Source organism: Dioscorea cayenensis, chromosome 3 (assembly GCF_009730915.1).
Source record: "Dioscorea cayenensis subsp. rotundata cultivar TDr96_F1 chromosome 3, TDr96_F1_v2_PseudoChromosome.rev07_lg8_w22 25.fasta, whole genome shotgun sequence".
Classification (NCBI taxonomy): domain Eukaryota; kingdom Viridiplantae; phylum Streptophyta; class Magnoliopsida; order Dioscoreales; family Dioscoreaceae; genus Dioscorea; species Dioscorea cayenensis.
In genome coordinates this window covers 18,377,414-18,396,808 of record NC_052473.1, presented here as the reverse complement: position 1 = coordinate 18,396,808, position 19,395 = coordinate 18,377,414, and the positions used below count along the sequence as shown (strand labels likewise).

The 19,395-nt window shown below is 35.4% G+C and overlaps 2 protein-coding genes across 4 annotated transcripts; both read left to right on the top strand.

Annotated features, from left to right (window-relative positions):
• The first annotated feature begins 2,050 nt into the window (after positions 1-2,050).
• LOC120253827 (uncharacterized protein slr1919) lies at positions 2,051-10,279 on the top strand. 2 transcript variants are annotated; one of them, XM_039262054.1, is made up of 14 exons: positions 2,051-2,256; positions 2,333-2,405; positions 2,486-2,732; positions 2,929-2,970; positions 3,192-3,263; positions 3,440-3,575; positions 3,705-3,862; positions 4,637-4,721; positions 5,549-5,718; positions 6,436-6,597; positions 6,883-7,032; positions 7,790-8,050; positions 8,827-9,087; positions 9,394-9,562. In XM_039262054.1, exons 1-14 carry the CDS (start codon positions 2,214-2,216, stop codon positions 9,442-9,444), a joined length of 1,911 nt encoding a protein of 636 aa, XP_039117988.1. In that variant the 5' UTR covers positions 2,051-2,213; the 3' UTR covers positions 9,445-9,562. The 2 variants fall into 2 exon arrangements, with proteins under 2 accessions (XP_039117988.1, XP_039117982.1); XM_039262048.1 differs by having other exon boundaries at positions 2,053-2,256; positions 9,374-10,279.
• A 1,040-nt stretch (positions 10,280-11,319) lies between these two features.
• On the top strand, positions 11,320-14,969 carry LOC120254025 (probable protein phosphatase 2C 59). 2 transcript variants are annotated; one of them, XM_039262175.1, is made up of 9 exons: positions 11,320-11,384; positions 11,479-11,645; positions 11,778-11,905; positions 12,052-12,150; positions 12,237-12,395; positions 13,405-13,491; positions 13,568-13,659; positions 14,329-14,403; positions 14,504-14,969. In XM_039262175.1, the coding sequence occupies exons 2-9, from the start codon at positions 11,566-11,568 to the stop codon at positions 14,645-14,647; spliced, it is 864 nt and encodes a 287-aa protein (XP_039118109.1). In that variant the 5' UTR covers positions 11,320-11,384; positions 11,479-11,565; the 3' UTR covers positions 14,648-14,969. The 2 variants fall into 2 exon arrangements, with proteins under 2 accessions (XP_039118109.1, XP_039118117.1); XM_039262183.1 differs by having other exon boundaries at positions 11,346-11,384; positions 11,534-11,645.
• Positions 14,970-19,395: the final 4,426 nt, after the last annotated feature.

Sequence of the window (19,395 nt, the reverse complement as noted above, 5' to 3'; positions counted from 1 at the left end):
TGTTATCTATTAAATTAAAAATAAATAAATAAATAAAATGAATAGTTTACTAAAATGTATGAATAAAAATAATATTACTTTTAATTAATAGACCAAAAGAAATAGTTATTCAAACTGTTTGTTTACTTATTACTTCTTATAGCCTTGGCAATGTTGAATTACTTGAAACTCCTTACTTTGCAAGAGCTTTATTGCGCTTTTTTTTTTCATATTATATTTTTTTATTAAATTTTTTAAATGATTTTCATATTAGCTCGGGAACCACTAGAGCTCACTAGAATTTTTGTTTGCTTGAAGTTTATTTGAATAAAACATGAGTTTGATAATTTTTAGACAAATGAACAAGTACATTTGAATTTGGTTCAATAAAATTTGGTAGAATTTGGTATTTTAAATTATATAAATATAATATCTACTAATAAAAGTTATATTTTGTTAGGATGGCAAAACCCACCTCACTCTGCGGTTTTTGATTTGATTATGGGGAGTTTTTTTTTTCTTTGAGGAGCGAGGGAGAGCGAGAATTTTATTTAGAGGGAGCTGGGCAGGGGCGAGTATTGTAACTTAGTTCTGTAGATTTAATTTAACTTACTATATATGTTAATGTATATTGTTATAATAGCAATTAGTTTAGTGTGTGTACCATGGTATTGAAAAAATTACTATATTATGCAAGGTGGGGAGGAGGCATGGTCCACCAAGCTATAAATGAGTTAAGTTGAGTTTTGCCTTGTTCAAGATTGGCTAGTTATTATTTTAATCAAACTCGAGCTCGAGCTGGGCTTTCTTCGAGCTTCATTTATCAGGTTCAAGCTTGTGGGTTACTATTTTTACTGAGCTCAAGCTTTAACCGAGCTTATTTCGAGCTCAACTTGTTAAGAAAATTCGAAGCTTAGACTTGGCTCGTTAGCTTGATTAAAACTCTTTTTTTTTTTTTCTATTTTTTGATTTAGTAAAGTATTTTTAAAGCTTATTTAATGAATCGTTATCAAGTGCGACTCAACTCGATTTGAATTTGAGGACTATTTTAGTAAAATAATTATTTAAACTTGTTTATGGAATCATTAAGGCTTGAGTTCAAGCTTGTTAAAATCTTTATTAAACAAGTTAACAAATAATTACAATAATAACAAAAAAAATATTATGATATAACTATCTATAATTTTTTTAAAATATCATTAAATAAGCTTATTCATGACACTATAAATGATTATATTAATGATTGTTGCAAATAAAGTTATAAATGATACTATAAATGGAGTCTCTTAACGATTTCTATAAACAAGCTTTTAATTATACAATAAACGAGTTGTTCACGAGATTTAACGAGCTGAGCTTGGTGGTGTTCAGGCTTGGCTCGTTTTATCTTATGAACTCAACAATCAGGCTTGTGAATCGTTCATTTAGCTTAATGAACTAGCCAGCCAAGCTTTTAACGAGCTCCTTTAAATAGTAATTTACAGCCCTATATGCATGACTCAAGTTGACAACAACCACATAGTCACATATACACCTTAATATATATATATATATATATATATATATAAACGAGCTCACAACCGAGCTTGTTCACGAGCTGTGTTCGCGAGCCAAAACGAGCCGAGCTTTTCCGTTGCTCAAACTTGGCTAGTTTTTTAATTGAGCTTGTAAATGAAGCTCAAGCTTGGCTCATTTACAATATGAGCTGAATACAAATGAGTCCTTATTGAGCCGAACACCGAGCCGTTCACGAAATGCTCGGCTCAAATACACCCCTCAATCGTGGCCAAGGCGGGGCGGGGATGGATATAACTTGCCCTATTCCCACCGTTGTCCGTACCCCATTGCATCACTATATTTAGAAGTAAATAAACTTCTGCAGAGTACTATAATAAATTACTATTATTACACTTATTGGCATTTATTGTAATTTTTACCATCTAAACTGAAAATAAAATACATATTAAAAAAATCCAAATAGTATGTGCTTATTTATGTAAAAAAATAAAAATGATCTGAGGGAGAGAATTGGAAAAGTGGGCTGGATGTAAAATTTAAAGATGAAGGGGGTAAAATGTAAAAAGTTCGGAGCGCGCCACGTCTACACCTCTCACCGTTCCTCGTTCTCGCTCCATGTCTCCGTCTCCGTCTTCGTCTCCGCCTCCGCCTCCGGCCTCGTCCTTCTCATGAGATCCCGCGCCGCCATCGCCGGAGCTCCGTTTCCCCCATGAGGGATGCCTTTCACCCGCCTCCTTCTCCGCCGCTTCGCCTCGACATGTACATCTTCTCTGCAACTCTCTCCGCTTAACCTATCTCATTCTCCCGATTAATCAATTTCTTCTCGATTTCTCAGCTCCCTGCTCTGGAAGCACTGTTCAAACCCTCCATCCGGCGAGATTGCAGCGAAGAGTCCATGCTCTCCGATGGTTCACTCACCTTTCCTCTTTTTGGATAGATTTTTTCGGTGTGGATTTTGGTGAAAATTTTAGTGTTTCTTGTGATTCAGGTATTCGACGGGGTTCTCAAGTGTGCATGGGGAACGGCCGTCGCCGGAGTATGCGAAGCGGAGGAAAGAGTCGCTGGAGAGGGAGTTCAGGCAAATGGTTGGAACCTTTGGCGCGAAGAATCTGTTTGCTTACTATAGATTTGGACCTTTCCTGGCCTTGTATCGTGCTGCCATCATTTCATTTCAGGTTGCTAAATTGACTGTATGGCACTTCTTTCTCCGTGATATCCATAAACGTGCCTCAAAGGTAATCTTTTTTGCTTTTTTTTTTCTATCCATTGAATGTGATACATTGAATTTAACTACATTAGTATTATTTTGGACTCTTTTTGTTGTATGCTGATCATGTGTAATGTAGCTGGCTTAATTTCACAATGCTGGTTATCTATATGAAGTTTTAATGGAAGCCTTTTTGGATTTATTTGTTGCATTGATTGTTTCAGTTTCGGGAGACGTTAATACGTTTGGGGCCCTTCTATATCAAGGTAACTTGAAGTGCATTTTGTATACTGTGGAAAGGATCACATTTTCTTAATAGAGCTAATATCAATCAGATGTGGCTTACTGGTTTTTCTCATAATATTCTTTGCTTTGTTTAACAGTTTCTGCTTCTTTGCATCGCATGATTGATTCTTAGTCACTTTTACTCTTTAATATGGATGCTTTTGTTATGATTGTATCTAAATGTTGTTTATGTGCTCTGCAGCTTGGGCAAGCATTAAGCACACGACCTGATATTTTACCAAATGCCTACTGCATAGAACTTTCCAAGTTGCAGGTACCTAAAATTTAAATGATGGTTATGGAGGCTAATTTGCCGTGCTTGGATATTAATTGAACTTATTTATGTACACATGAAAATTGTGTATACATGAAAATTTGTGTTACAACATCTGCTTTGTCTCATTTCTTTTTAATTTGTAAGCTTGATTTTTTCCTATATTTTTAAAATAGGACCAAATTCCACCTTTTCCTACTCGTATTGCAATCAAATCTATTGAGTCTCAATTGGGTGCCCCCATTTCTCAAATATTTGCTGATATCAGTGCAAAACCTATTGCGGCAGCATCTTTGGGACAAGTGTATAAAGGTTAGCTGATTGTATTTAGAGCAATCACTGATTCAATGATGTGCTTTTTATGCTTCACTGTTCAAATTTTATTCAACTAAGTAGCTGATTGATATTCAATTGCTGTCCTTGATATTTTAAGTCATACAGCTCATTTACATTCTGGCGAGCTTGTAGCTGTTAAGGTTCAGAGACCGGGTATGACACTTTTGCTAACCCTTGATGCACTATTATTTCATATGATTGGGGGGCAATTGAAGCGATTTGCCAAAGCTCGGAAAGATTTATTGGTTGCAGTGAATGAGATGGTGTGCCTGCAACCTACTTTTGTATTTTACTTTTTCTAGTTTATAATTTTATAAGTGGATGTGGAATTGGCATTGTCTAATAGTTAACATGGTCATTCTTTCCAGTACAATGTGTAAAACTTGATGTAATTGATTGTGACCATTAGAGTTTTGTGGTTAGACCATAAATGTTGAAGGCTGGAGTTAGATGATAGAATGACCTGGACATTGTTATTGTATGCGAAAGCACTTTGTTTTACTCTGGAAATGGAAGCCGGTGAATATGGAATTCCCTTGTGTGGTACTGTATCATTCTAGGGGAGTGACTTCGCCAAATGAGTGCATATAGTTTAAGAAATATAATTGACCATTGCATTTTCAAAATATTAGATTTGATTAATAACCCAACTTTCAGCTTGGCCTTAGCTTTATGTAAACTCTTAGTAACTGATTGGTGGCTCCAATATGACCAAGCTATGCATAAAGCTATTTCTTGGATAATTAATCCTGTGACCTCCTTATTGGTGTAGTTTGTTAGATCCCTGCTGACCTGTTATATTTTCTAGAGCATCCATGGGAAAAATGATATTATTAGAAGTCTTTTTATGTGTCTCATCTGACTTAATGTTCATGGTATGCATTGTTCTCCATGTTAATTTTCTATTGTGTTCATTTTATGCTATTAGTCTCTCAAACGTTATGTGTAACTGCAATTTTCTAAGCATGTATATCTATTTTACCTAAAATGTTTTTTTTTCAGAATGCATTCACAAATAAATTTTTTTGAACATTTAGGTCAGACATATGTTCGAGGAAATTGATTATGTTCTAGAAGCGCAAAATGCTGAACGATTTGCTTCTCTATATGCTTGTGGCCCAAGTAAGTACTGTTTGAGTCTCTTCTCACTTGTTTCTGTCAACCATCTGTTTTCCTAGGCTTCATCTTAGTCATGACACTGGTATACAACATTTTTTAATGATATGGAACTTTGAATCCTGTCATGGAGTTTTTCCTTTGTTGTCAAATGCAAGGCATCACTTTTTTAAAAATTTACTCATTATGAGGATATGTCCATCTTTCATCATTTGGTAGAGTGCAGATTGTAATTTTACTGTTAGCAACTTGGCATGAAACAGTGAGTATTAAGGAGGCTAGCACCTAGGATACTGTTTTTTCCCTTTATTTGAGCAATGTGCTATTGCTGGTTGACATGAGCTTAAATCTTCATTATTTGTTTGCTTGAGTATTAATTGTGCCTTGTGACGTCCCTGGAAGTTATTGAGACCAAAATAATTTTGTGCACAAAACTTAAGACACTAACACCACCAACTGAAGCCACTTCCTTGTTTGATCCGTGATAATTAGTTTGGCTCATTGCAGAATGTAGTTGCAAAGAATATAGTTTTTCATAATTCCTTTGTGTTGTCCATTATTGAATTTGATGCATGTCCATGTGCTACAATTACTGTAAAATTTTTTGGTGTCAGCTGACTTTAGTGCTCTAATTTTGTATCCAGTAAATATGACTTACATCTTAACCCAGTTTTAATAAAACCAGAGATCTTTTACTTCCTTTTGGATGTTTATTTAATTAGTTTGCTATATGGCACACTCATAAGTTGTGTTGGATATGTTTATTATTATTATTATTATTTTTTTGGTTTTGGGTAAATGTTTAATTTTCATGATCATCATGGGGTTGACAGGCAATGACCAGACAAATCACTATAGAGGATCGACCATTAAGGTTCCGAAAATATACTGGAACTTCACACGGAAAGCAGTGCTTACAATGGAGTGGGTAGATGGCATCAAACTCACTGATTCTGACCGGATTAGTGAAGCATGTTTAAATCGGAAGAAGTTGATTGATCAAGTAATTGATTAGTTTCTTTTCCATGTGGGCTTGAAAATCTTAGTGTTCTATTTCTGTTATCAATATTGTTTTGAAAAGTGCTGGTTGGTCTCTCATGACAACTCATGTTGTCTTGCATATTAAATTTTTATTGCTGTGTATCTTCAGTATAAATGGTTGTTGATAGTCAGGCTTGACAAATGAATGTGCTTGTTTAATCATGATATTGCCTTTGTTGCGGTTATTCTTGTCCTACAGTTGAAAGCACTGATATAATTAGTTAAGAAAATCATCATTTCTTGCTTTCTTTGTAGCTTTATAAGTGGGGCTTTTCTTAAGATAATGTAAGACACAATCCAGCAGTCTTTTCTTATGACCTATGAATGGTTAATTGCTTCATATTTTTGGTGAGAACTTCGGCATTAAAACTTAATGCTTTGAATGACCATCTTATCCAATGTATGCTATTGAAAGCAAGCAGAGGGAGAAATAAGATGCCACATAAAATGACCTGACATGCATCATTATTTGTATGTAACAAGAACATGTCCTTGTCTAAGTGGAAAGCAGGCCACAGATTATAATGGTACTTTTTCAATTTTGGTTTTTGTCATTTTATTCTTGCTATTTCACCTATTTAGGATCGAAATTTGAAGTTTTACTTATATTGCGTTAAAACAATGGTTGTAGCAGAGTTGATTAGAGCATATTATAAAAATTCCTTGTTTAATTTGCCAGGGTGTTTACTGCTCTTTGAGGCAACTCCTAGAAGAAGGGTTTTTTCATGCAGACCCACATCCTGGGAATCTTGTCGCTACTGCTGATGGATGTCTTGCATACTTTGACTTTGGCATGATGGGGGATATTCCCCGCCATTACCGAGTAGGACTAATCCAAGTGGTCAGTTTTCTTTTTGCCTTAATTCTACATCGGATCTGTTTGATCTTGTAATATGTATACTCTTCTTTTATTATGTTTGTCTCATAAACTAAACACGCATTTATATATTTAAAAGTTAGCTTCTTTGTTTCTTTGCATCTTTACTACAAAATTATATCAATATAAGGAGTTATCTCTTAGCATCCCACTATGTGTAGCTTCTTTGCATAATCTCAATATATGTAGTTGCAGTTTTACACTTGCTCTGAGCGTCTCATAAACTCATCTGACATTGTATAATTCCAGCTTGTACACTTCGTCAATCGTGACTCTCTGGGCTTAGCTAATGACTTCCTATCTCTGGGATTTATTCCTGATGGGATAGATATACATTCAGTGGCAGATGCCTTGCATGCATCATTTGGTGATGGCACCAGACAATCAAATGATTTTCAGGTGTGCTTTTTGTACCCCCTTTTGCCTCTTTGGAATCATCATTCTTTATTTTTCTAATACCTTTGTAAATTGACATAGATATACCAGCTTATACCAATGTGGAGTGTTATTACTTCATCGTTTTGTTTTTGGTTTTGGTAAATCTTTTGTTTCTTTGACAACTGTTTTGTTGATCTGAATGTTTCATGGTTCTTGTTTCTTTTGAAATAATAAATTCTCCTGAGATTACCCATTTTCTGAGGCAAGGATAACTTGAAAAGTGATGCCTCTGGAGAAGTTAACTATCTCTTCATGGCCAGGCAAGCCAACATGTGCTTCTTACTTGATACACTTAATCTACAAATTCTACGATATTTTTATTTTTTATTTTTTTGTTCTCTTTTTTTTTTTTTTAGAAAAGAACACATGGTTGTATACTTCCGATGATTTCTTGCTTTGAAGTGAAAACTGTGTAAAAAGTGATCAAGCCAGGTAGGCAGATACTATCAAAGACGTGTGCTAATTAATGTCAAATTGTGTTGATATGAATCAAACAAGGTTGACCTTGATTCTACACTAGTGGTTTGACTATGATAGGCAATCCACTCCCCAAGATGTTGTCTGTAGAAATAGATGATTTATGGTTTTGTTTTGGTATAAAATTGACCTTAGAATGTCCATACTTTAAAATGGGTTCTTACTGGTTATTTAATCTGCGGATCCATTAACTCTAATGTATTATGGCTTCATAACATGGTCGATATAAATGCACTTTCAGAGTATAATGAACCAGCTGTATGATGTGATGTATGAGTTCAACTTCTCCCTGCCGCCTGACTATGCTCTGGTGATAAGATCATTGGGTTCTCTAGAAGGGACTGCAAAAGCATTGGATCCTGGCTTTAAAGTTGTTGAATCTGCTTACCCTTTTGTCATTGGAAGGCTTCTTACAGATCCAAATCCTGACATGCGGAAAATACTAAGGGAGCTTCTTATCCGTAATGATGGTTCTATTCGCTGGAATCGTCTTGAACGTCTGGTATGAAGTTACCTACTTGGTTGTGCAAGTACATACTTGTAGTAACTGCTGCACAGCCATCATTTAAAATTTGCATTCCTCATGTGCTCCTTGTTGCATTCTTCTATGATAATAGTCAGCAACATGCATATGATATATCAGTTTTAAAATTAGTATATTTATTTTCTTGAGGTAAGAGGACTGACATCATCCCTGGAGTTGTAACCAAACAAGGTCTTAATGAAACTGTGATGTATGCAACATGGTATCTTCCTAATGCCTTTGTATTTGGGCTTTGGCTGATGGCAAGTTTAGTTTGATTCACTATTATTTATGATTTTATTGTCTCTTCCTCTGGGTTTCAACCCACATTTATACTGGGTTCTGTTATCTTGTCATTTAAGTATTTTAATGGCAAAAAGTGCTAGTGGAGCACCATTAAGAGGATGAAATACTGGCTTTTAAGTGTATTCTTTAAAGCTATGATACCACAAATACATAGCTGTTGTTTTGATAATAAAGATAATGAAAAAAACCCATGCTATACTTGGTCAATATCTCAGTAAAAGATTCGAGTGGATAGGAGTATTATGGAATCTAATGCTTGAGCTTCAGACTGCTAAGTGAAATCTTTATCTTTGCTACCCGTACCTAATATCTACTTGATTGTTTACAGATGACTTGGTTTAATTCTTTTGCATCTTCACTTGCTAAGATTCCATCTCCCAAATTTAATTAAGGCTGACTATTTTCTGAGCTTGTGAATAATACTGATATGTGATGAGAACTTGTTCCAGATAGCAGCAATCTCTGAGCAGTCTTCTGAGTCGGAGAATGATAATACAGATTCTCCAAATATCCAAGGATGGAAATCTTTTAACATACGTTCTGTGGTTGCTGCTAGTGAAGATCTTTTCAATTTTATCTTGTCTGAGAAAGGTCGAAGAGTTCGAGTTTTTCTAGTTCAGGACATCCTTAAAGCTGCAGATGCTTTTCAAAATGAAGAGGCACTTTGTATTTTCTACGAGAAACAGGGGACCGGAGACCAATCTGTAGAGGTCAGTATAATAATTATTACTATTATCTTGATGCACTGCCGTGTTTCTTCTATTGAGAATTGGGGACAGGGTCCCCGTCCCCCGTGTATAGTAAATATAAGTTGCTAAAGAAGAATACAATCTTATCTCTTAAGGGTGAGCTAGAGTAAACTACTTTTGGCTCCACGTAGCTACTATTAAATTATTTATTGAAATTTGGAAGGTAATAGACTAATGAACTGTAAGTTAACAAAAGCATTTATGTTTACAGCCGGAAGCTTATGTTTTCGATTCTGATCTTTGTTAGGACAATGCTATGATTGCAAGGTTATTGAAGGGATTTCAATCTTTTCGACAAGCTGTGAACTTGGCACCTGAAGTATGGTTTGCAATGCTGATACGCATGCTTTTGAAGCCTGAGGTTCATAAGTTTCTTTTAGACATTGTCACAGCCTTGGTTAAACACTCACGTTACAGGATACCGGAAACATTTTGGTTATGTCTGTCTAGGTTTCTACACAGATCAGAGAACAGTGAGGTTACAAGAACATGAACCAATCTTTTTTACTCATTCTTTTTCATTCTAACATGAAACATGGTTGTAGAAGCCCCTGCTTGTCACTCTCTCATTCTGGCGATGCTCAAGAGTTTTCTATCCAAAATATCTCTGTTCATAATGATCAATAGCTCTTTAAAGCAGAATCAGGCAATGAATCAACGTATGGACCGCCTTTGGTTGAATGCCGTATAATCAACGGCTCGATCTGTCCAGAAAAAGCGGCCATTGCAAAACTGATGACCATTGGTTTGGCACACAAGAAAAGTCTAGTGATCTCCATCCAGGAACAACATTGATAGTGATTGAAACAGTTACTGATGATGCAATGGTCACCACCAGTATTATTTCTTTCTAACAATCAGTATGGGACTTGGTCTTTGCAGGCATCACTATATCCATAAATTTTAAATGTCATTCTCCACTAGTTAATTCAATGGTTGTCTTTCCCTTTATTTTTTCTCACTTCCAGAGAAGCAGGTCAGAGTGGTGCCGGGTCTATGTTCAATCATGCTGAAGAATGAATAAATTCAAGCCGTTTATGTTACTTTTTCACTTTTTTTTTTTCTTTCTCTTTTTTGGTAAATGTTTGACTCAGTCTGAATCTCAACTGTGGCTATTCAAGTTGTAATCAGGGCTTATTCTTTTTGTTCTTTTTATTTTTATTTTTGTTTGTTTGTTTCTTTTATATCAATTATATTCCAAATTTATTTATATAAATCCGAAAAAAAAAATTTAAATGTTTTATTTTTTTTGTTCTTGTTAGTTTAGGAGCTTTTAAACCAAAAGATTCATCGTCTAGTGCTACTTGGTTTATTTGCGGAAAATGAGAAATTTTAAAGGTTTTGATTATAAAACTCATTGGGTGTAGGTTCACAGTTTAAATTTTTTTGTCCATGGTTGAAAGTGTTCAGATTAATTTTGAGCTTATGTGAATGCACTTGGTATGTATATATGTTTAGCTTAGTTTGCCCTGAAATCTGAACTTAAAAAACTTTGATTTTTGACAATTAAATCCCTTATTTTTGTATTTTTAATATTTGCTATAATTCTGTAATTTTTTTCCCATCATCACCAATTCAAGATGTAAATACATTTAGCTCTACACTTTTCTCATTTTTTTATTTATACTGACATTTAAAAATTATATATATATATATATATACATTATGATTTTATTTTTACTCTGTTTTATATAGATTGTTACTAGAAAACAAAAAGCCAGCTCACTAGTCAACTGTAAAACTATAAATTGGAATCAGGAATTCTTAGCAAAATAATAGTAGTAAGTTTAGTAATTAATGGCGCATTAAATTGCCAAACGATTCAAATGGTAATCACCCAAAAATAAATAAATTTACGAACTCTGAAATTAAAAGATACCCAAATGAAAAGCACATTTAATGCCGAACTTAAAAGTCATTGCAAATAGTAGGTATTTGTAGAAATCCAGAACCATCACCCATGCCTCATTTGGACACGTGTCACCCGTAGGAGCAATGGTGTTCGTCTTGACTCGTTCCTCTGACTCACTCCGAGCTCGCCACCCGCCACGTCATACTCATGCAACCAATTAAACTTATTAATATCCAAATAAAAAATAATTATAAATTAAATATTAAAAATACTTAACCTCCTTACTTTTTTTCTATAATTTAAAAAAAAAAAACATTTTCTCTCTCTTCTCTTCTTCATCTCGACGCTATAAAACTAAACTCAAAAGCCGAACGCAAACTTCTTCTCTCTCGAAGGCTGGCAAGAGGTATTAGGGTTTTGTTCATCTCTTTGATTTGCTCTTCTAATTCGTTTTGATTTGTTTGTAATGTTGTTGAATCGGAATCTGGGCTGTTTTACAGGTATATTTCTTTGATTTTTCTTGGTAATTGCATCGTTTTTCTGCTGAATTTCTAGAGGTTGTTGTCCTTCTTTGGATCTTGACGGAGATGGGGTATTTGAACTCGGTGCTGTCGAGTTCCGGGCGGGTTCAGGCGGAGGATGCGCCTGTCAGCGGCGGAGGTCTCAGGTTTGGCTCTTCTTTGTTGAATTTTGTGATTTTGATCCGATTAGTTTGGTTTTCATGCGAAATTTCAGATTTTTTTGTTGAGAATTTTCGTGGAATGTAGTGATTTCATGTCTGGGGGTGTCTGTTTTGTAGTCAAAATGGGAAATTTAGCTATGGATACGCTAGCTCTCCTGGGAAGAGGTCTTCTATGGAGGACTTTTATGAGACTAGGATTGATGGTGTTGATGGAGAGATTGTTGGTTTGTTTGGAGTGTTTGATGGTATAATTTTTTTCTCTCTGTCTGTAGATCATTGAAGTAATCTGTTGTTTTTTTAGTTTGTGCTCTATTTGGAAAGATATCCCAACTTTCCAAAATCAAGTTGATTGTTGTGATCTCATTTTTTGGGGAATTATCATTATCCCTAGGTCATGGTGGAGCTCGAGCAGCAGAATATGTAAAGCAAAACCTGTTCAGCAACTTAATAAAACACCCGAAGTTTATAACTGATACGAAGACAGCTATAGGTTTTCTTTCTTCTCACTAGATCTATGGTGTATTCAGTATGTTCTTGTTTTAATTTATGTTGTTGACCATCTTTGTGTTTATGCAGCTGATGCTTATAACCACACTGATTCAGAGTTTCTGAAATCTGAGAATAATCAGAATAGAGATGCTGGTTCCACTGCTTCGACTGCTATTCTTGTTGGTGACCGCTTGCTTGTTGCGAATGTTGGGGACTCCAGAGCTGTTATCTGTAGAGGAGGAAAGGGTGAGTGAGTGAGCTAGTTGTTTTTCTATCCTATCTTCCTACTTAATGTTTAAACAGGAAAATAGCAGCATTGTTATTTGTAGTCAAGTTCCTTCTCTGATCTATTTCTGATGCACAGGGGGATGATTCTTTCAAATATCATGATTTGTTCTGGGAGTTTTAATTCTATATCTTTGTCCAGATACAGAAATATCAAAATACTATGAATTTAAATTGTACTCACATGGTCGTGGAACCTGTCGTTTGCGATAACTCCACATATTTAGAATTTCATGATGTCCGAGGAACATGAATGTGTTTCTATCTTTTCTTTGTCTTGTTTGTTGCGAAAGAGTTAGGATTGTAAATCTAACCTGCTTCCCAGCATTCTAGAGGTCTGATGCATTTTTCATTTTTTTCTTGAAATGTTTCTTCACCTTGTGCTCTGTCAGACCTTACAATGTTATATAAAAGATTGAGCTAATGTGGTCCATCATAGATTCATAGGCACGTATAAGAGGCGAAGTATTTCTTTCTGGTATTGGAAGAGGTATTCAGATTCATGTCAGTTCTCAACAGCTATGGTTGAGTATTACTTTACATTTACTTTCAGAGTAAAGGTAATAAGTTTTGCGGTAGTTTCTTATTATGAGTTTCTTTCAAGCTCTAATTAATTTGTTAATTATCTTCTCAAGCAGAGCTTACATTGTTGAGTAGGTCACTATTGCTAGCAGCATATGGTAAAATATGGATTCAGGCATTAGTAAGCTCTACTATTCTAATTGACATGATTATGATTAGTGTGGTATATAATTTTGTTTGATGTTCCTTGTGAGAAAAACAAAAGTTTTGGTGCTTTGATTAATTTGTCTGATTGCCTATGAATTGTAATTGAGGTAGGATGCACATGAAATTATTCGTGCTCTTAGTAAACACATGATCATTGAAGTTCTTCAGAGGATTGTTTAGAACATCTTGTTTATTTTCCCTCTAGATATTTATTTAATACATTACCTTGCGTATTTTGCAGCTATAGCTGTTTCAAGAGATCACAAGCCTGACCAAACTGATGAGCGACAGCGCATTGAGGAAGCTGGAGGGTTTGTGATGTGGGCAGGTAAGTTACAGCTGTTTACAGTAGAAAATTTGCCTTAGACTTCTGTTTCATGTCTCTAATAGGCAAGCTTTTGCAGGAACATGGCGTGTGGGTGGTGTTCTTGCTGTTTCTCGTGCATTTGGTGATCGGCTCTTGAAGCAGTATGTTGTTGCTGATCCAGAAATCCAGGTAAAGATACTTTATGAATAGTAATAATAACATATATTTGCAATAATACTAATTTTTAGTGGATTTCTAAGTAAGCTGTGGTCTATTGAATCTATGGGATTTTTTCCTGTATACCCTCACAAAAATTGTTGACTTCTGTTAATCTATTATACCTCTGTGGAACTCATACTTGCTTATGCACCCCTAAAAATATTTGTTATTTCCTTATATACCCCTTGCCCATAACTTAACTATAAAGTTTTATAAAAAAAAACCAAATTACCCCTACTGTTTTTCTCTCCTTCCATTTTGGGATAATGAAGAAAGAAAATATTGTGTGCCGTGTGTTTTGGGGAAGATATGATTTTCACTCAGGTATATAAGCAACTGACCAGTTTTACAAGGTATGCAAGTAATTTTCCCTTGCAATCAAATCTCATTTAATGTTTGCTTTGAATTTCGAATGGAAAGGTGCATATATGACTGGCTCCAGAAGCTTTCTTGGTCACTTTTCTTCTAATTTGTATCAAATTTCTGTTTTCTTTGTCTTATTATCTGTAGTTATATTTTTTCTTTCAAACCAACTACTCTTAAGCTAGGTTATATCTTGTCAACCAAGTGTTCAAGCTGAATCCCGTCTCATTCCCACTTATAACAGAACTGTATATAATTATCTGGCTTGCAATGCAGGAAGAGGTGATTGACGGTTCACTAGAATTTCTCATTCTCGCAAGTGATGGACTATGGGATGTCGTCTCAAATGAGGTATATAACTTGTAAACTAATTTCCAAAACCCACATACTTGTTAAATTCCTCTTTAAACAACCAAAGAATCAAATTCCTTTTGGTCGAAAACTGTTACAGGAAGCTGTAGAAATGATCAAACCTATTGAAGACCCTGAACAAGCAGCAAAGAGACTAATGCAAGAAGCTTATCAAAGGGGAAGTGCAGATAACATCACCTGCATTGTAGTACGGTTCTTGACCGACCGGAGTACCGATGCTTAATAAGAACCCCAGTACTCAAGTCTCTCTTATCCGTCTACAAAGAATATATACCATGTCGGAATTCACTGTAAATTTCCTCTTTTCTGCATCTACATATAAGCTGTATGTCATTTAGCTCTATCCATCTTGCAGACCAGAATTAGTCGTCACGCGTAATTGTGAAAGAAAACAAAGTGTTGTGTGTCCTATGTAGAGTATTTTAGAGGTAGAATATCAACAAAGACTGCATGCAGTCCTTAACCCTTAGCTTGTTGAGGGATTGCTTTTAACTTTTGTTTTCGTTAATCCTATTTGCTTTAATGTTTCTCTCTTGTTTTTCTCAGTGGAAATATAATAAAAGTAATCTAGGGATGTGTATATATATATATTTATATATATAAAGGCTAAACATCATCTGCGGACGTTCGTAGAGTGTTCGCAGATGATGTACAGTAATTTTAATAGGATTGGACGATTGTGATTGATTTAATTCATCGTCATTTGAGATTGATTGGATGATTCGATTAAAAATTACGTGCATCTTATTTTTACTCGTCTTATGAATAGTGCAGTGTTACTATCGTTCATAGAGCGATGTCGCGAACGTTGGATTGAAATTCAACGGTCCATATCAACGTTCACAGATTTGGCAGAGGATGCATATATACTCTATAGTCTTGAAAATTCTCTATAGTCTATAGTCTTGAAATTCTATGTATATTATATGCATCTTGGTTTATCTGAGTATGACTTTGTAAGGTTTTTGTTGACTTGAAATTTTCGCCTAATCTTAGACATCTTCATGATTACATATTTTAATTATGATTTTTGTTATTATTTTAGAAACTTCTTATCCATTGGGTGGAGGGAGCCCTTATTTTATATCATTGTTCTTATCTAATCATGTACAAATCTGGACTTTAAATATTGAGACACTAGAGTAAATATTATTTTATTGAAATTTCACTGGTTACTGGTCAAAGCTAACATGGCCTAATAATTCTCGATTAAATTGATAATTAATAAAAAAGAGAAAAAAAAACATCATCATCAGAGCATTACTCATGAAAACAAATGCACAAGGAAGACAGTTGTGGATTTGAAATATTCAAAAAATAATATTTTTTTTAATTTAATAAAAATAAAGGTCCTGGCCACTACAGGAATAACTTAACGGTTATTTGACTCGCATGTGTGGAGGTTTATTTGTATATATTATCAAAATAAATAAATAAATAATATTATTTTTAAAGTGGAAATTGTCAAAAACACCCTGTCAGTTTGCAATATTAGCTAAAACACCCGATTAGTTTTTAGCACTCACTAAAACCCCTTCCTTTTGAATCTGATGATTTTTTTAAACCCTCAAACATCTAACATTGATTGATAGAGTTAATTTGGAATTTTTTTGAATGAAATTGTCCCTTACGTGGGAAGTTGTGGCAAGTGTGACGAGGGTTTGACTATAATGCCCTTGGGTCTGATGAGTTTCTATTTAAAAAAATGAAAGCTCTATTTAAAAATATGAGGTATGAGGTTACATTTAAAAATGAGTTTCTGTTTAAAAAAATGAGTTTTTCTATTTAAAAAAATGAGTTTTTGTTTAAAAAAATGAGTTTTTCGTTTAAGAAATGAGGGTTTCTGTTTAAAAAAATGAGGTCTCGTTTAAGAAATGAGCTTTTTCATTTAAGAAATGAGGTTTTTGTTTAAAAAAATGAGGTCTCTGTTTAAGAAATGAGTTTTTTGTGGTGTATTTATCACCCCAAAAATCTCTTTATTGCGAGTTGAAAGTTTTGGGCGAGTGAGAGCAAAGCATACGGCTCACGATCACGATCGCGTTGCGTGAAAAATGGGATTTCGAACCCTAGAATTTTTGATCTCCACCTCGATCTAGATCTCGATCTTGCAGGAGAAAAAGATGCGACCTTTCGATGCCTTCGGCTCGACGACGAGGGAGCATCGCGGTCTTCCCGAGGTCGACGGCGAAGAAGATGAAAGAGATGAGGTCGGCGAGCGGGGAAGGCGATGAAGGCGAAGGCGAAGGCGGGCGAGATCGAACCCTCGTCGGCGTCGCTTCCTCCCTCCGTTCACAGTCACCGACTTAGGCGCCCATGGATCGAACCCGGAATGATCCCTAACCCTAACCCTATTGCTATCCATGTTGCGGTCTCCGTGATCGAGAATGGTTCCGTTCGAGTTCGACCCGTCTTATCCGAGCGTCGCCATCGAAGACCTCACCACTCCGACCTCAGGAGCGTCTCCAGCCCGGATCGCCAACGCCAGACAAAGATTTCTCCTTTAAGACCCCACGAGCGAGGCCAGCTCGAGATCGCTCGCCCGGATCCGGAGCGCGGCACTCAGCGTTCAGCGAGATCGTGACGATGAGATACTCGATGTCCCTACTCGATGAGGTTTCTGTTTAAAAAAATGAGGTCTGTTTAAAAAAATAAAGCTCTCGTTTAAGAAATGAGTTCTCTGTTTATATGCTTGTTTGTCTTTGTTTAACTATCGATGTTTACTGTTTAATATATTGCGTTTACGTTTAAAAAAAGTGCTTAAATATCGTTGTTTCTATTTAAATATGTACTGAGTGCAACCTTTCGATGCCTTCGCTCGGCGACGAGGAGCGTCGCGGTCTTCCCGAGGTCGGCGAGCGAAGAAGATGAAAAGAGATGAGGTCGACGGCAGGGGAAGGCGACGAAGGCGAAGGCGAAGCGGCGAGATCGAACCCTCGTCGGCGCCGCTTCCTCCCTCCGTTCCGTCGCGAGCTTAGGCGCCCATGGATCGAACCTCGGAATGATCCCTAACCCTAACCCTATTGCTATCCATGTTCGCGGTCTCCGCGATCGAGAATAGTTCCGATTCGAGTTCGACTCGTCTTATCCGAGCGTCGCCACGAAGACCTCACCACTCCGACGCCGAGGAGCGTCGCCAACCGGATCGCATCGCCGATAAAGATTTCTCCTTTAAGACCCCACAGCGAGCCCGGCAGCCGAGATCGCTCGCGGATCCGGAGCTCGGCACTCAGCGTTCGCACGAGATCGGTGACGATGAGATACTCGATGTCCCTACTCAATGAGGGTTTACGTTTTAAAAAAATGAGGGTCTCTGTTTAAAAAAATAAGCTCTCTGTTTAGAAATGAGTTCTCGTTTAAGAAATGAGTTATCTGTTGATATGCTTGTTTGTCTTTGTTTAACTATCGATGTTTATGTTTAATATATTGCGTTTACGTTTAAAAAAGTGCTTAAATATCGTTGTTTCTATTTAAATATGTACGAGTAGCCAAGATTAATTGGTTTTTATATCCGAGGATTAATTTATCACGTAAATATTTGTTTTTCTAGTTTTAAATATTAATGTTTTTAGTTTAAAAAAATGAGTTTTATGTTTTAAAAAAATGAGGTTTTCATTTAAGAAATGAGTTTTTCTGTTTAAGAAATGAGTTTTTTTGTTTAAGAAATGAACTCTCGTTTAAGAAATAAGTTCTACTGTTTAAAAAAATGAGTTCTCTGTTTAAGAAATGAGTACATGTACAAAAGGAATGCAAAAAGAATGAAAAAAATGTATGCAAAAAGTTTTTAAGAGCGATGATGGAATTTCATAATGCAGGGGTAAAAGGAAGTGAAACAATAAAGGAAGGGATGTATCGGGGTATGCAAAACTCACGAGACTGTTTGGGAAGTTTTGAAAATTATCGAGGGTAAGCATGTAATTTTCCCTATTTTAAATGATTAAATTTATCTATATTCCACTTTTCAAGCTAATGACAAAAAACACTATTCCGAGTCTTCCGAATAAATCCAAAAAGGCATGTGCATGTTAATTTATCTATATTCCACTTTTCAAGCTAATGACAAAAACATTATTTTAGTGTGGAGGTTTTTAAGATTTCCATTTTCTCTAAAATCTCACATATATTGCAAATTTTAATTAAGGAAAAAAAATCATGACAATTTGTCTGTAATTAGTTTGCTAAAAATCAAATTAATAATAATAAGTTATATATATATATATATATATTAATGAGTCTTTATTGTAAAACGTCAAAAAGCTAGTTCAATCCAGGCCAGTTCATACACTTGGCTAACAATGTCCAAAACGAAAACTTCCGATTAGTAATTACAAATTAATATATTTATCTTATAAAATCAAAACAACTTTTTAAGGTTTGTATTTTCTCTTATATACTCCCCATGTCATCCCTCGGTCAAGTGTTTAGCTCTAGAGAGTCTAGTTATTTTTTCTTAATGTCAAAAATAAACAAGTTCCATAAATGCATGTGCGTTATATATTCAATCTAGCTTTTATTTTATTATTATTTTTTTGGGACAACAAGCAATAACCCATTAAAGCCAGGGCTTCACATGGATGTGCAGAGTGCGAGATAATGAATTCAAATTGTGCATTGCATAGGGTCCACTCAGCGTAAAGATATATTATCTTCTCTGTCTAGGAATTTCTTATAGCTGGACTCATGTCAAAAGATTACATATAACAATTGATGGAATCCCGCCTTTAATTTAAACCGATTTGCCTTATTTACAATTTGACTGTCAATTCTTAGCTGAGAGCTAAGTAATTATTTCTAGTGTTTTAATTTGAGGTAGTGAGGGCATTAGTATGCCCGCAAGGTTCTCCGAAAAAAGCTTACATCTATAAACACGGTCGTAAGGTGCTCGTAAGTAAATATGTTTGGCTTGTCCTTCTTTGATTGATGCCAAAAAGTTCCATCTTAATCATTTTGGCTCTGAAAACACTTCTTTTGGCT